This window comes from Lissotriton helveticus, chromosome 2_1, assembly GCF_964261635.1.
Source record: "Lissotriton helveticus chromosome 2_1, aLisHel1.1, whole genome shotgun sequence".
Classification (NCBI taxonomy): domain Eukaryota; kingdom Metazoa; phylum Chordata; class Amphibia; order Caudata; family Salamandridae; genus Lissotriton; species Lissotriton helveticus.
Window position 1 is genome coordinate 1,366,741,176 of NC_136059.1, and position 18,334 is coordinate 1,366,759,509.

The 18,334-nt window shown below is 42.6% G+C and overlaps 1 protein-coding gene across 2 annotated transcripts in view; it reads left to right on the forward strand.

Annotated features, from left to right (window-relative positions):
* Nucleotides 1-18,334, forward strand: part of FRMPD1 (FERM and PDZ domain containing 1) — a 1,188,014-nt gene that overhangs the window by 604,849 nt on the left and 564,831 nt on the right. For both annotated transcript variants that reach the window (XM_078676303.1, XM_078676304.1), the window contains exon 3: nucleotides 8,363-8,517. In XM_078676303.1, the coding sequence (XP_078532429.1) occupies nucleotides 8,363-8,517 (155 nt within the window). The remainder of the gene's footprint in view (nucleotides 1-8,362; nucleotides 8,518-18,334) is intronic.

Below are 18,334 nucleotides of genomic sequence, written 5' to 3' on the forward strand. Positions count from 1 at the left end.
CAACAGTATCTGCAACTCAGAGAAGACAACACTAAGATGCAAGAAACAATGAGTATCATCTGCCAAGGCTTGGGAGGCGCGACAAAAGAGATCGAAGATATTAAACAACGTATTGTAGAAGTAGAAGGAGATGTTAATAAGACCTCAGCAACTGCTAAACAAAATACTCTAAGAGTTACCAAGCTAGAGGACAAGGTGGAGGATTTGGAAAATCGGGCTCGAAGGCAAAACCTCCGCCTATTTGGTATACCGGAAGGAATGGAGGGGTCTGATCCTAGGACATTTGTGGTGAAACTCTTTCAGAGATCCTTTTCTGATCTTGCCTCTTATTTTGTAAACCGTCTTTTCAGCAATCATGCAACGGTCCATATCAGCCATCCAGCCCACCACCAGCGGCTTTTCTTGGGGGCCCCATCTCATCGCAATGGAGCGTTTAGCTAGTAGAAAACCTAACGCCGCCCACTGCAATTCCAGTTCAGCAAGAGACTTGTTGACGCTGGTATATAGCTCACTGTGCTACATTAGAATTGCAATTTATGCACTGCAAGACTTAAAGGATATGTGTCAAAAGTAGTAACCCACATACCTATCTAAAAAAATTGATTTGCATGTTACAGGATGTGCTTTATAGGAGATGCATTAACCCTCCATGCAGCAGTATGAGTTAAAACTGGAACTAGACATATCTCTTCAGCAACTGCACTAACCACCAGAGTTATATGACCATTACTAATATCCCCTAAGGTATCCTGCGTACACATAGATCTCTGCAGAGGGTGCCTTAACCACATGAGATATTTTAAAATGCTGTCTTTGCAATCAATTAAACTAGAACAGATTTACTATCATATTTGTTCTTGTTGCCAAATCCTTTGCTGCAGAGTTTAAAACAAGTTTAAGTTGAGAGCCAGAGACTCTGCTTTCCATGACTCTGTGACTGCACCCCCTTTCTGAGTTTGCACATCAATGAGGTCTCTGTGTTGGTTTCTTGGTGAATTGGCAATAAAGTGCATGTGGTTCTAAGATCAGCTCCCACTTGAAAAAAGCCAGACTGAGCCATTTATTCCCCCAACTCCCCAAATTCTAACAGCAACTTAGGTAAAGGGCTGCACTCTTATTTGTACGAGCTGACCCCTGAAAATATTTGAAATGTATAACATTCAACAAACATGTTAAAATATGATAAAATTGCATTCAATATTCAAGAAAGTGTATTTCTCAGAGTGGTGGCAGAGGGTAATGTCTGGAGGTTCGCAACACCGGAAGAGGTGTGGGAGTGGCTGGACGGATGGCGAGTAGCAGGTGGACTGCGGTGTAAGACGGTTCAGGCAGACATGGCTATAGAGAGTGGGAATGGATCAGATGATCAACTCAGAGGGGGCCCTATCCAGCAGACAGCAACACACGATCAACTTAAAAAATGAGACAATTCGGGAGACACACTCAACAAGAATGGCCATAAAGGGCCCAGGAACAACACAAGTTGAGACCCAAGACCTTACGGCAGGGAAGAAAGAAGGGACAAACTTGTGGGAATATAAAACAAACACTTAACACTGAGGCGTGCCGCACCAAGACTTGCAGAGAAGATACGAACTGGATAAGAGTACCAAGTATACCAAAATCAGATGTAAAGCAGCTTGAATTTGGGGGGAGGTGGGTCGATTACTGCAGGCTAGCATAGGCTAACACCTGCCCAAAGTTCATTAGTTTAGTTATGGGGCAACAGGCGCTCTGCAAATTGGGAAGGTGGGTAGTTAAAAGGCTGTAGTGCAGAGTAGCAGTGAGGGGTGATTTATTTTGGTTGGGGTTTTAAAATGATATGTTAATATTACAGTATATTCAATACATATTCACAATACGTACCGGGGAAAGGGAAAAGGGAATCGAAGTGGCAAACAAAACGCGTACACCGACACCTGAGAGACCGGGTTATATATGGAACAGGAAACTGAATAATGGCAAAGAAGATAATGACCACCCTTGACAGGCAAGGCCAAGTGCCACAAACAACACACAAACCAGTTAAACGTGATCTCTCGATCATGACCTGGAATGTTAATGGCCTAAGCAACAAAATTAAGCAAACCATGGTGCTACAGCATATTCGAAGACATGCACCAGATGTAGTTATGTTGCAAGAGACACACTTGATGGGTAACACTTTGCTAGACAATGGACAGATTTGGATATAAGCTTCAGGCCCATGCGGGGTTCACGTCCGGATCTAGCAGTGTGGGGATACTGGTCAAAAAGATGTTGCAATTTGTGTTTCAACAAATATGACAGGACAAACTGGGTAGATATGTCGCACTCTCCGGAGTATGGGAGGGCCGGGTTATTACTTTATGCTGGGTGTACTTACCGCCAAAGATGCATTCGATCACACTGCCTGAGCTGAGCTCATTGCTATTGCAGCTGCCTGGCGGGGTGTTAGTATTGGGCAGTGACTTAAACGCAGTAATAGACGCCGAGATGGACAAAATATCACATACGAAGGGAGTAGTAGGGACTGACACCCTAAAGACATTTGTGGAGGCAATGGGGTTGACTGATATCTGCACGAGCACAACCCACAGACCAGACAATACACGTTTTATTCAGCCCCGCACCGGGGATACTTGCGATTGGATTACTTACTGATACAGTCAGTAATGGCGGGGTCCTTCTGTATAGTATTACACAAGGCACATGGCTTATCCAACCACTCACCAATAGAGGTGATAATGGGCCCTACCAAAACAAATGCCCCGCCACCCCGCAGTGTCCCCTGACTTCTTAAGAACAAACAGATAACAGACAAGATACGTGAACGGTTCACTACTTTCAAGACAACCTGGGATCAGAGGACTCACCGGTAGTGATCTGGGAGGCCTTTAAAACAGTAATACGGGGACAAATGCAGGCGCTGGCAGGAGGAGAAAAGAAGGAAAGGAAATTGCAGTATGAAGCCCTAGAAGGGGAACTAGTGCAATTAGAAAAGAAATTAGCAACCATTACAAAACCAGACCCACGACTGGCTCATACACTGAGGCTAAAGCAACAAGAGCTACGTGATATGGCGGAAGGGAAAAGCCAGGGACTATGCGAGGGCAACCCAGCGGAGAATATACGAAATAGGGGACAAGGTAACTAAACTATTATCATGGCTCGAAAAGAGGGACAGAGAGAGGAACTGGGTATTGAGGGTTAATAACACGAGTGGAGATAGCTGCACCACTGGAGAGACCATAACAGAGGCATTTGCAGCCTACTATGAGCAACTATATTGACCCTTGACAACCCACACTAAAACAGAGTGTGTGGAGCTTCTAGCTGACATGTGCCTCCCTACTCTAACGCAGGCACTCCAGGAAGACCTGGAAATAGATATCTCGGAGGAGGAGGTTTGTGGGGCAATAGGAGCGTTGCAATCAGGTAAGGCGGCAGGACCGAACGATATACCGATAGAACAATATAAAGGGTTGGCAAGTTTAGTGGCGCCACATATGCTACACATGATTGAGGAGTCGCTAAAAATAGGTAGTCTATCGGAAGACCAGAGACGATCATAGTTATTTCCAAACAGGGAAAGCCTGTAGAAGATTGTGCCTCATATAGGCAAATTTCTCTGGTCCTGGCCAAGATCATTGCAACTAGACTTACCAAAGTAATAACGGGATTGAAACACCCAGATCAATCGGGCTTTATGCCCAAGAGGAGTACCGGACTAAACCTACAGCGCCTCCATGGTGAACAACAAGCAGTCAAAGCCCAACAAGTTTAGAACTCGGTGTTGTTGTCACTCGATGCCCATATGGCGTTTATCACATAGAATGGCATAACATGTTTGCGGTGCTTGAGCGACTGGGCTTTGGCCCAAAGTGCTGTGCTTGGATACAACTATTATACACAGATCCCGTAGCCAGAGTACAGGTTAATGGTGCTGTGTCAAGGAGGGTGGGACTATTCAAGGGTACGAGACGAGTGCCCGCTGTCGCCCATGCTGTTTGCACTTGCACTGAAACCCTTGGCAGCATGAGTCAGGGCTGATCCATTGATAAGAGGTATCCCGATTGGGGAAGAATGGGAGGAAAGAATCTCACTATATGTGGATGACATCCTCCTATATGTCACCAGGCCACGCCCCACTATACACCAAGCACTCCACATATTTCAGTAATTTGGCAGCTATTCAGGTTATCAAATAAATCGGGGAAAGTTGCTCGTATTTGCACTGACTGGCGAAAAGCCAGTGTTGACAACCATAGCAAAAGAGTTATTAATTACATCTAAATTTAAATATCTGGGAATATCGATAACACAAACAGAAGAGGAGTTTAGAGATGTGAATCTAGCTTCCCAGCTTGATCAACTACGGAATGATGTGGCGCAATGGCGCAAATTGCCACTTTCACTGATAGGAAGGGCTGCAATTTTCAAAATGATGTTGCTGCCTCGCTTACTGTATGTCCTGCAAAACACCCTTATAAGGTATCAACAGATTATTTTCAAAAGATCAACTCTGAGATACGGCTACTGCTATGGGATGGAAGTAGTCCCCGGATTGCGCTAAATAAGTTGCAGAGAGGGACTTACGGCGGTGGACTGGCGCTCCCAGATATTCGTAAATACTACTTGGCTAAACAACTAGTGACACTCAGATTCAATACACTTTATTCGATTAAATTAAAATCATAAAAGGACACAGTATAAAAATACAAGATAAGTACATACAGTCGATGGGTGAATACTATATAAAATGGGTAATATTCATAAAATTTAAAAGCCAAATGCCACGCATGATTTACTTAGCAACAAAAGGTGCAAAAATGCATAACCAGAATACAATGATCTATAGTAGGGCATGGGACATCATAATTCCATGTTATTTATGGGTCTTAACTTTTTCAGTCTAACAGCTGCCACCAAGTAGCTCCCAATATTAAAAATGACCCAAACATTATGCAACAATTGGAGAAACATTAGAGCAGGTTTAACTTGGCGTAACCCCGTACCCTTAAGTAATGGAATAATGTATTTTTTCCTTATTACTGAATAGTGTTTACAAAAAAACATAAAGTGAGTAGTATCCTGGGTAGAGCAATTATCGCAATCACAGGGTAAGTCCTTATCAGCAGTGCTCCAGACCAGGTTTGATCCTAACAGAAAAGGAATTTGGTTAAACCTAAACCTTGTTAATAGCCATCTGTGAAAGGGTCTATTAACTACCTTTAAATATAATTCCAGAGAATCTGGGGTAGCAATCAAGGAATGGGCTCTTACTGAAGGTTTCAGCAATCCTTCTGCCTCCCGCTCCTGAGTTCTTAAGGACATGAAGTGTGTTTTGACCCAATTTATATCTCCTTTCAAAATGGAGTCCGGCCTTTCATAAATTTCTGGTCTTCCTAGCTTAATGAATTCAGACTTAACATAGGAGAGCCATTTGATATTTTTAGCCTTTTCTCGGGAAACACAATCCCTCATGATTTGCTGATTTAAGATTAAATCTGGTTTAAGCCATATTTTTATCCATTGGATAAGGGGGGCCAGATTTATCAGGTCTTCAACATATCCTATGCCTAATTCCTGGTGTACTGCGAAAGTGGCAGTAGATTGAGGGACTGAGAGGAGACATCGAAATACCTTATTTTCAGCCCTTTGTATCTCTGTCATTGGGGTATAACCCCAAATAGCAGCACCATAGGTGGTTATTGCTATGCATTTAGCTTTATATATTTTTAAGATTGCTTCATAAGGTTTTCCTCCTAGGTGATGGGTCAAGTTAAGCACTGCAGAACCAGCACGGGTCAGAGCATTCCTTTTGATAGTTTTTTGGGGGGCCCAAGAGCAGTTTTTATCGAATAAAACCCCCAGGTATGTAAATGCCACTACTCTTTATAGTTCAATCCCTTTACAAAAGAATGTTCTATGTTTCTTAACTTGGTGCCCCATAGTCATAACCTGGGATTTGGAGGAATTAACGACCAGATCCAAGGAAGACATAAAGTCTCCAAAGGAGTTCAATAAATGTTGCAGGCCATTGGGGTACGGGCTAGCAAAACCGCGTCATCCGCGTATACGAGCACCGGAATAGCGGTACTACCTATACGCGGGACGTCTAATGTGGCCGGTGACAATGTTGTTTCAAGGGCATTAATGTACAATGACTGGGTATTTGCAGGGCGAGAACAACCAGCTTATCGGGTAGATCATTCACAGATGGGCAGAGGTGGGTACCTGAAAGCCCCATACACCCAAAAAGCGACTAATGGGCTCCCGATCCATATACAAACAACAATAAGACTATAGAGAGAAGCAAACAAATTTCTAGGCTGGGAAGGAAAATTGAAGTAACACACTCCCCTGTGGGATGGCGACCTTTTGATGGAGATAAGGGATCTTCAGGGGTTTCTCACTTGGGCCCTACTGGGCATTGAGTACTTCGGTGACACCTGGAAAAGGGGAACAATGATCAACTTTAAAGAATTACTGGCAGAATAGCAGATGCCAACTCGGAAACATTTAGATACATACAGCGGGCACAAGTCATGAGATCAAACATTCACACGGGAGACCAAATACCTGAGATAGCCCCGCTAGAAGATAGAATATTAGGAGACCCAATCCCAGATAAGGCAACATCACTCATTTCTAAAAAAATTATGAACAATGCTCCAGACCCACTACTGGTCCTTAGGGAAAGGTGGGGATTTTATAAGAGGAAGACTGGTTGGAAGTCACACAGAGCCCTAGAGAAGTAGCTATAAGGGTACGTTTCAGATTGATCCAAATCAGAATTATACATAGATCTTACACAACCAGATCCAAACGCTACACAATGGACAAATGCACCTCAAACGTATGTGTGAGAGACCGTGGGGAAGTAGACATATTTTTTCATACAATATGGGGCTGCCCTGAGCTGCATCAATACTGGAACACAATTGTAGCAACAGTGTCCAAGGCTATAGGACAGGCTGTCCCAATGGAAGCCAGTTGGCACATACTATGCGTCACAGGAGAAGACAATCGTTCAAAATATACTAAAATATGACTAATGCTAGCAGATATGGTTGCGAAATGGAATATAGCTAGGGCATGGGGAAACCGCAGCCACCAACAGTGAGAGAATGGGAGCAAGACCTCTACTGGTGCTGTGCGGCAGAGAAGGTAATCTACCAAAGCCGAGACTGTCCCCGAAAATGGGATTAAGTGTGGGAGTTGTGGGTTAAATATAGAGGACTGTAAATGTGGGGATCATGTTTGACTGGAAAATAGATGAGGTTGTTGTCGTAGTGGTAGGTAACTGAATGCCAAATTAACAATTGATCTGGAAACATAACAAGGGGGGGGGGGTTAAACGCAATTAATGCCTCCGAGTACCAGAGCATGTGAATGATAAAAATGACCTGTGAAAGTGTTAAGATGTTATGCATAAATGTATTGAATAAAATAAAAATAATCAAAAAAATAAAATAATTGGGTTACCCAATATTTTTTCCAAGCCTGTTCCAAGGAGGCATTGCCAGTAAATACACTGAAAGCTAGGGGTTTATTTCGATATCGGACAGAATTCCTTCCGCCCGACACTGACTCGGTCATGGGACCAACTGACACCTGGTCGGCGGTCCCGACCGGCCTGTTACGATGCGACCGAACACTGTACGGTCACATTCAACTTTTCTCAATGAGAACTCGTGTTACGGCCATAAACTGGCCGTAACACAAGCTCCCATTGAGAAAGGGAGGTGCAGTTCATCCCTGCACCCGGGCAGGCACCTCAATGTGCCTGCCACAATGTGCAGGGATCAACAGGGGGGACACCATAGGTGCCCCCTCAACCTCCAACCGGAGGCTTTGCGCCAAAAGGGGCCGTGTCAGGGTGCCGTGTCAGACAGGCCAGCATGGAAACCATGTTGGAAACCATGATCATATTCTCAATGACAGAAAGACCCGCCCTTGAGATTACTTTCCAGCTTTCGACTAGAGGACGGGCTCTCCAAACCCATTGGAAGCCAGCCGGAAAGACCTGCTGGTTTACTTTCCAACCGCCTCCAACATAATGAGGCAGTCGGAAAGTAAACCGAGTGGCCCATTACGATGTGGCCCTGCGGTCGGAGCCTTTACAGGCCGTATCGCAATCAGCCTCTTAGTGGTATTTTCCTGCAGTGCTGTTAGAGGCTGTGGAAAGCTGCTTAGTATATTTGCAGAATTTACAAGCATTAACCATGATTACTCTGCATCCTTGATGGCATCTAAAGCCTGCTGTTTGCCTCATGGTAGTGTCATAACCGCTGCGTTGCACTACCATCATGATTAATGGCTATATATTGCTAAATACTAACCCTCTTCTGTTTCATTTGTGTTTCTTCTCTTTCAGAAGTAGAATTTCTGTGACAGATTGCTCGTCTGGAAGCCAACAGTTTACTGCACCTGTGAAAATCACCACAGTGATACACAAAGATCTATTCCTCAACAACTACGGATTTGAGATCTCTCAGAATCACCCTCTTTCCATTGCATCAGTTATTGCAGGTACAGTAACAATCTTCCAAAAACATGACTGTATTATAAACTCAAATGTGGGTGTTTTATGTTTTATCTGAGAGTCAGCAAGAACGTTAGTACAAGAAATACTGTAGAAGGTGCCAGAAATAATTTTGCTCACCTACGATAACCTAGGTGCTCAAAATGAGCCAGCTTTGAGCGCATATCCTAATTAGCATTCGCTTCACTTCTCCTTGGTGTCCCAAGGTGTGGTGACGGTATGTGACTGTGGCCTATATACATAGAAGCTACTACATACCATCCCCTTTGTGCTAGCTTGACCAGGGTAATTAATGGAACATGTGAGAAAAAAAAACACACTTTTCTTCGCTCTGCTAGGTTTTGTAAAAGGCAGGGGGTACAGAGAATCCCTTAGGATGTATCCCCTTTCCACTAATATACCCATATTACCCATTTCTTTCCTTACAATCCTATCTAGGCAAATTATTCCCTCCTTCTTACTGTAAATGTGATAAAGTGACCCAAGATGATGAAGGGGACATAATGTCTCCATGAAGCTTTTGTAGGCATTCAAAATCCACCCTTAGATGGCTGTCATATTAGAATCCCCTTACTTTCAAAAAATAAAAACCTCAAACATAAAACATAAATCTAGGACTAAACCCAGTCCCGAATGCAGGGCAGTGAATGCCCCCAACAGCATCCTTGAACAAGGAACACAATCACTGTGATACTATGGGAATTGTTTACAATCATTAAATAATATCCCATTGGTACCTAAATAAATCAGCATTCAGAACTAATTCAGTATGAGATCACATGAAAACTTGCCACCCTCAGGTGAAAACACATGTGAACTACCTGCAAATCTGGACATGTGCCAAGTCCTATGAAAGTGCCTGGAATAGATGGTGAAAAATCAGAGTGGCCCAACAGATCCAGGAGGCTGGTCTTGCAAACACACATAAAGAAAGTAAACTAACAGTATAAACAGAAAGAAGAAATTTTACTTAAAGCTGATTTATTTAATCATCAATTTTCCTAGACTTGCGAGAGAAAGTGAAAAGCAACCACTCAGTATCTGGATACTTTAAAAACACGTGTCCAAATTCACAAAACAGCTACACAAACATGGGAAATTTAAAAAAGACTTATGCAGCTTTAGGGCGGAAAAAGAAGAAACCGGGTATAAGACTGCTGTAGCTCTGAATCAACGCTACTCCAGTCCAACCTTCACATGCCTTGTGTGCATTCCTTAGAACATCATAACTTGGCCAAAATGGAACAAGCAGATCCACTAACCCTTTCAATAATTTGGCACAAATTCTGAGAGATTTCCCACCCAAGCAAAATCACCGCGCACAAAGCCAGATGCAAATTCAAGTCTCTACTAGCCTCTCCCCCAGGGCTCCTTTTGATCGATCATTCCTATCGGCACAGAAACTTTGACCTGATTTACCATTTCATTCAAAGGACACAGAAACCTGGAAGCCTCCATTTTTTAACTTACTCAAAAATCACCGAAATGCAAAGAGTACCAAGAGGTAAGAGAATAAAATCGCAAGGAAATAATACTTTCAATGGGGGATTTCGCAACCAGTTGATAAGATACAGGTTCTGTCATAATGCAAGCAGACCACAGAAACCTCTCATTACTTGACTTGACTGACAGGATAGTGTATACCACGGATAATCTATTATGAATGAAACCATCAGTCAAGCTATCAGCGTGCATCACCCTCCACCCAGTAATGGAGGTAACAGACGTAATCTGTCCTACTTGCCATTTTGCTCCTAACCTTTACTCAAAGGAAAATAGCATATAACAATTCAATTCCAATATGCAGCTTATAGCCCACTCTATTAAATGCACCCTCATCAACGCAAGGTCACTAGTAAATAGCGGTCAAGAACTTAATTTTATTGAACAACATAATATGGATATAATGTTTGTAACAGAAACATGGTTCAATGCTTCGGCAGGACCTGATTTGGTCATAGCCACCCCTCTATGATATGCAATTTTTTACACATGACCACATTGATCGTAGAGGTGGCGGAATCGCCATTATTTCCAGAAGTAACTTCTTGGCTACATGTTCTCCACTACCGTGTAATCTTAAATCCAAAGCGCTAACTTTTAAGAATAAACGTGATGCAAAAAACACTTTCAATGGCACTCTTTTGTATCGGCCACCTATCACAAAGTCCCACTTCCTGGATTTTCTAGGAGTTTATTTAGAAACACGATTCGATACCACCAATCTAGCAATCCTTGGTGATTTCTATTATCAGATAAAAAATTCCAGCGACCAAGAGGTTAACTTAATTAATAGATATCATGTCAACTTTCTATCTCTGACAAATAATAAATGCTGCTTCCCACAAAGCCGGATTTTTAAAGATCAGCCCTCCCTTCATTTCCAGGAAGCTTTACCGCTAGTATGGTCTGACCACTATGCCATATTATTTGATCTCCCCCCTACCTATTGAGCTAGCCCCACTGTCTTTCTCCCCCCCATCTAGCATAAAGAAGCCTTGGCACAAAATACACTCTCGTAGCCTAGTAAAATCCCTATCTGCCTCCAATCCCACTCTATTGGCGGACCCTGATACAATGGCAGTTAACTACTATGCTTGGCTATGTAGGGCCATAAATATTCTTGCACCAGTGACCATCTATACTAGAGAACGCAAACGGCCCTCAGAACCTTGGTATTCTTCTAGTCTTAAAGAACAAAAAAAGGTTTGCCGCAAGTTAGAGCGGATGGGGAGACTAGCTACGACGAGGAGGACAAAATAATATATAAGCAGACATATAAAACTTATAAAGTTATGATCTTTGCAAATAAATATGATTATTTCTCATCAAAAACTTAATCAGCAAAATACTCTTCCAAATAACTTATTAAAATAGTTAAAATCTTATCAACACAGTCCAAAACAAATGGACTAATGTTAGGTAAAATGTCTGCAATACTTTAGCCAAAACCTTTTAATCAAAAGTACTTACATTTTTCTTCAAATACACCTAAACTGTCAAGCAATCACCGCTCCCTTCCAGAAATCAACACTTGCTGTTGGTTTTCCAAGTTTACCCCCCCCCATCCCAAGAGCAAGTCAGGAACCTATTTTCCAGTATCAAGGGAGGCTCCCCAGACAACCCATGCCCCTCCCCCACACCTCCAAAGTGTCACAGCTGGCCACTGAGACCATTGCTGCACACCGCACACTCATTTTTAATGTAATTATTTATACAGGTATTTTTCCCATCTCATGGAAAAAAGCAACGATTCTCCCCCTTATATAAAAAGGACACTTCCAACATCCAATCCTACGAACTATCTTGCATGTCCCTGCCAGGAAAAATATTGGATAAAGGTCTCAATCTGCAACTCTCTGCTTTTATAAATGAAAACAGCTCGTTAAACGACTCACAGTTTGGGTTCCGGAGCCAGCACAACACAGAATCAGCTCTCATAGTAGCTGCAGAGAGTATTAGATCTATCATTGAGAAAGGTGACAATGCCACCCGATACTCTTGACCTCTTTGCGGTGTTTGATACTGTTAATCACAGCATTATGACCAAGTGCCTATATGAGCTAGGTATCAGAGACAAAGCCTTATCTTTACTGACCTTCTTTCTAGAGGATATGAAACAATACATCAAATTAAAAAAATGTGTCTCCCCATCATGGAACATTCCTTGTGGTGTTCCCCTGGGGGCATAACAAAGCCCAACCCTATTCAATTTGTATATAAGTCCATTGGTTAAATTGGTCGGAACATTTGGCTTTTCAGTTGTTTCCTATGCAAATGGCACACAAATCGTGATGTGGATTTCTGGAAACCCAATCCATACAGCTACCAGTTCTTCCTTTGTATAGAAAATATTGGAAGTTGGGTGGCGAAACATTGACAGAGATTAAATTCAGGCAAGACAGAGGTCCTACTCTACGGAAACAACACCAGTTTTTGGTCTCCAGATTGGTGGCCATCAGATATGGACCCGGTACCATCCCCAGTGGAAAACGTTAGAAATCTGAGGGTCATTTTTGACAGAAAACTCTCTTTTGAGAACCAGATGAATCAACTAGCTTCCATGGTTATCTTTCTTCTGAAGATTCTGAGAAAAGTTTTACCTTATATCCCTGCTAATTTACAAAAACTGACTGTGTCAGCACTAGCCTTGTCAAAACTGGTCTATTACAATGGACTATACTTTGGACTACAGCAAAGAGCGCTATCAAAGCTTCAAACCACACAAAACACAGCAGCCCATCTCATTTTTGGCCTCTCCAAATCTCATTCAGCTTCCATGACACTGAACCAACTGCACTGGATGCTAATGAAAAAAAAATAGTTTTGAAGGCTTTGCGCATTGCCTTTAAAGTGCTACACAATATCGGACCAGTAGCTCTCTGTCAGTGTTTCCTTTGATACACACCCCCACGTTTTTATGCTCATCAGGCATGAAAAATATAGAGGTGCCAAAGTTTGGACCTGCCCTTTGGAGCGGAAAAAGCTTTGTAACAATTACTACTAAACTGTGGAATTCCCTTCCATTTAAACTGAAAATCTCCCAGAGTCTTTTACATTTTAGGAAGGCATTTTAAACGTGGCTTTTTAAGTTATATTGACCATATAACATCTTCCACCTTGTCAGATCTCGCCTTCTCAGGTAAGCGCCAGGACACCCTCGGGTACACAAGTGCTCTGTAAAACGATATAACATAACGTAACCATGACTTCACAATTTTATAAATGAACAACGCCTGTTCGTCTGACTCACTGAACTAATCACAATCTTCTCAACGCATATGTGGAGAACTGTAGTCCCCATCTGTACACACCCCAATTCCCCCAATCCGGCCTTCAAAGATCATACATACCCCATACACTTTAATCTATCAGGCGATTTTGCAATCCTGCCTATCAAAGCGCCTTTTACAACACCATCTGTACTCTTATTGGATTTATTGGACTCATCTGAAACCAAGCAACTGAGGTGCATACCTTTAAAAAACTGGTTCATAAATGCCCACTCTGCTGACAGACACTCAGTAGAAATATGCAACATAATTGAAAATAAGATCAGGGGCGTAGCTTTGGGGGGGTTACACCTCCCTAATAAATGTATTTTGTGATAAATAGTTGGATACAGGTGCTTTCAGATGGGTATAATGAGGTCTGTTGGGTTTCAGCTGAAATTTTACACACACAGACAATCTCTCCCTCTCTCTGTTTGAAAAGACCTAAAAAATGCTGGTTATTTCACAAAATAATGTGCTATCGCTCACTTAGTAATCCTACCAATCCGCGTTCCTCTCCCATTTCGCTACACCTTAAGCCCCTCTCATGCTCCATGTGTGGTATAATGTATTTTAACATTATGTGCCAGTGTGATTGTTGGGAAATCTGAGGCTCACACCCCTCGCACCCCAATCTTACTGACCAGGCTAGGCCCTGTATAAGATCTGTGCTATGCTAGGAATCACATTTAGTTGCTTTCTGATGCAAAAATATTCTTAGACACCCTAATCTCAGCTAACTACAGGATATTCCATAATAATAGAACTAGCAGTAGACGAGGATGGCTATGTTTCATTTACCACAAATCACTGATTGCCAGGAGATCGAAAACATCAGTTCTTTCTCCTTTGAATATTTGACAGCTAGCTTGTTCACCTGCTCAAACTCACCAACTCACTATTTAACCTAACCCTGATGTACTGAAAACTAGACTTCTAAACAACATTCCTCAAAAAAGTCTTAGATCTAGCTCTTTGAACCCAATCCACATCTCAAAAATACTCTTGCTAGGAGATTTCAGTCTGTGGGTAGACAGCCCAAGTAATAACAAAGCACTCCAAGCATGGAAAAACAAGACTGCCTAGAATTCGCCCAAGGGCGAAACACCGTCAACCTCATCTTTTCATATGATTTGTTCATCAAAAAAACAATAACAATTCCTTGTTTTTGGTCATGGATCACACACACAAAAGGACATATAATAAAAAAATACTCCAGCAGGACTAAAATCCGGAGAAAGATCCCATCATCAAAATTCATCAAGGCCTTCAATTAAATCCACTACTCTACTTCAGAAGATAACGACAACCTCCACACCCGCATCTCAGAATCAATCAGACACTCGGCACAATGACACCTCTTAAATTCAAAAAGCTGTGGTCGGACATGCGGGAATGGTGAGTGGCGGAGGAGAGACAACTACATATAGTCCGATCAGATGAGAACGCTGAGCGGGATTTGGAAACATGGGGGCTATTGCTGGCTGGGCTGCGGTCCCATGGCTGGGCATAGGAGGGAATGGGATCCTGTCCACAATCGGGCTCCCAGACTGCACGACCTGGAGTCAGCAATGCCGCCTCGATCTCAACATCTAATGCATAGCATGCCATACCTGACTGGGGGAGTAACTAATTAAGTCAGCTCAGTGACATGTGCCATTTATCCACAGGGGGAGCATCTGACATATCAGCTCTCATAAGAGGGGCACATAATGAAGGGAAGCCTAGGACACCATCAATCACCCAACATGACATACGCTTGACATACAGAATGAATTATTGTTCTGCAACAACCTGCTGCACCACAACCCCAAACAATACTAAGTGACATACTACAACTTGCTAAATTGACCGCTGACCATCCTTGCTATGCCTTTACGTTTTTGTGATGTTTATGGTTTTATATGCCTAGCGGCAAATTGTAAATATAGTTTGGTTGTAACAGGAAAATAGGGAAATGTAACCTAGAGCTGACATGCCTTGTTACTAACTACATAACACACAGCTAGAACGTGTATAATTGTAACAAGTGGAACGCAAATGTATGTTGTAATATACACTAGATTAGTTAACCTGTGATTAAGTTGTAACATAATGTTATGAAAATACCGCAGTAAATATTGTTTAAAAATATAAAACAATTCAAAAAGCTAAAGCGGACAACTATAATCCAAAAAGTGATTTCACACAAATCTAAAAAGAAAACGTTGCAAATTGGAACAAAGATGGAAGACAAAGAAGATCTCATGGACAAAGAAAACTGCAAAGAGCACATGAGAAACTACCTCAAGGCCATCCAGAAAGCAAAGAAGTCATACTATGCAAGCCAAATCAACCAAGCCATAAGCCAAACAAAAGAAATCTACAAAATGTAACCGGAAATCTCAGACTCATATGTACTGAAGATCCCTATCAAATCCAACTAATTCTGTGAGAACCTCATGCATGGATGGCCCCTCTATTAGGGCATGGGGCGTAGACCCACCCATATTTGTTGCTGCTGTATTAAATGTATAAAATGTATGGTTTTATTCAGCCGGTTGTGCTATGCTGGTGCGTGAGGGGAGTAGTGGGGCTTAATGGACTGCAGGTTGAAGCTGAGCAGGCAAGCAGGCTTGAAGCAAAGTGCGCATATCAGGTTGGACGGAGATCTTTCTGTGACCAGCCTGACATGCGCACCCTTCCCACCCATGCATCATTAGTGAGCAGGGGAATAATAGCCTCAGTCCCCCGCCTCTTAAGGAGCGCTAGGTTTGCCTGCCCCTGTCAATCTGGGTGCTGTTCTCATACTGTTTGCTAAAATAAACAGCAAGAGACCAGCATATGGATTGGCTCAGAACTCGGCCATGTAGACCTATTGGCCTGGTCCACATGATGCAGCTTGGGGTGGGAGGTTCACAGAACACGGCCAATCACTGTATGGCTTTATTCTGAAGCCATGAAGGGATTGACCCTTTTCTGTGCTTTGCTCTTTTGCGTTTGTGCCCAGCGCCAGTAACTGCATTGCCCATGAGGGGAAGAGACAAGGAAGAGATGAGAGAAGTATTTTTTGTTCCCCTGATGCAGTCCACATCTGAAGGATTGGAGCCCACCCAAGCCTGAAATAGCAGTTCTGCTGTCGTGAAATCTGCCTGTCAGCTGCTACAAACTTCAAGGTACCAGGGGTCATAAAAGAAAGCAATGGTACATAAAGCAAATAAAACCGGCCTACTCAAACTTTGAGCAGGCTAGTTTTATTTTTTTTAGTTCTCGGACACCAACACATTTATGACTACAAATACTTCATTGTATTTAATTTGTCTATTGGCTGTTGTTTTCTAGCTTCCTAATTTTTCTTGGTATCGATATTTCATATTTTCATCAAGCAGCCATAGACATTAGTTTACTAACATGCCCATTTGATATTTCCCAAAATACACCAACTCACCTCTTATCACATACTGCTCCACTCTACTCTACTGTACACCACTACTCCACTCTTCCTAACTCTATGACATTCAACTCTACAACACTCAATGCCACTCCAGTCTGGCACACAGTATTGCACTCTACTCTACATCACACCACTCCACTCTACAACAGTCTAATCCACTCTGTGCCACTACACTCTAATTCACTGTACAACACTTTTCAAAACTGTACCACATAACAGTGGAGTGGAGAAGTGTGGCTCAATGGTTAGAGCGGCAGACCCTGATGCAGAGGTCTAGCCCGGGACCAGGGTTCAATTCCCCGCCTCGGCAGTTCTTGGGCTAAAAAATTCCACGGACCTGATAATTCTCGCCTCGGTGCCTATTCCAATCATGGAGTCCCACTCTGCAACTCTGGGCAATAGCTTGCTTAATCTCCACAACGGCCCCCTCATTGCTAAGGATGCCTGGCCTCCACCTTGGGGGTGCCCAGGAGTGGACACCTCACAGGGAAAGCCAGGATGGGTTCCACAGCGTTATTCGTACAAGCGCCTTGAGACCCTTGCGGGTGAGTAGTGCGCTATACAAGTATCAATTTACATACCAGCCCACTGCACACCACACTGCTCCACTCTATGACACTTTACTACACGTTATACTACTCTACAGCACTATACTCCACTCCACAACACTCTACTCTACAACATAATACTACACTTCCTGAAATTTGAATCCATTCTATCCTAGGGACTCCAATACACTGCACTTCATTTTACTCCACTATATGATAATATTCCACTGTAGGCCACTGTTCAACACTCACCTTCACTCTTTGCAAATCCACTCCACAAACTTCTTCTACACTCTATGCCACTCTACCACATTGTACTCCTCTTCGTTCATAAAAACTACAATTTGCAACTCTGCACTCCACTCTGTCATGCAACACTCCTCTTTAAAACACTTTGCTCCACTCTATGAGAATTTCTAAAACTTTACAACACACCACTCCATTGCACTGTAGGAGAGACCACTCCAATTTATGAGACTTTACTTGACTGCATGCTATGCCACTCCACTCTGTTGCACTTCACACCACTCTATTCTACAAGATTTCACTCTCCTCTATGACACTGTAGTTCACTAGAAGCTATTCCACTCTGCGACACAAAACTCTATGACACTACACTGTACCACACCCTACTCCAGTCTACTGTACTATACTCCTCATAATGACACTCCACTCAAAGACACTGGACTCTATGATCTGAAACACATTTTTAGTAGAAAGTTTTAAAAAACAGTGACATTTAAAGAAAAAAACAAAGGTTAAAGCTTAGCTATAGTTAGGAAAACGTTTTTTCCCATACAAACCAAACTTAACCTAGCAAACATTAGAAATTCTGAAGTTATAGTTATAACTTTTATTTACATTTTATCCACCACCTTCAAAATATTATACGTTCTACTTAGGGCACCTCCATACACACTCTTTTCAGCTCGCTAACCAGGCAACACTAACTATAACTTGCCACTCTGCCATGCTTTGGAACTTCTCTCAACACCTAGATGGACTATTTGTGCTTAAGTGATCTCGGCCACCCTAATACTAATCAACATTG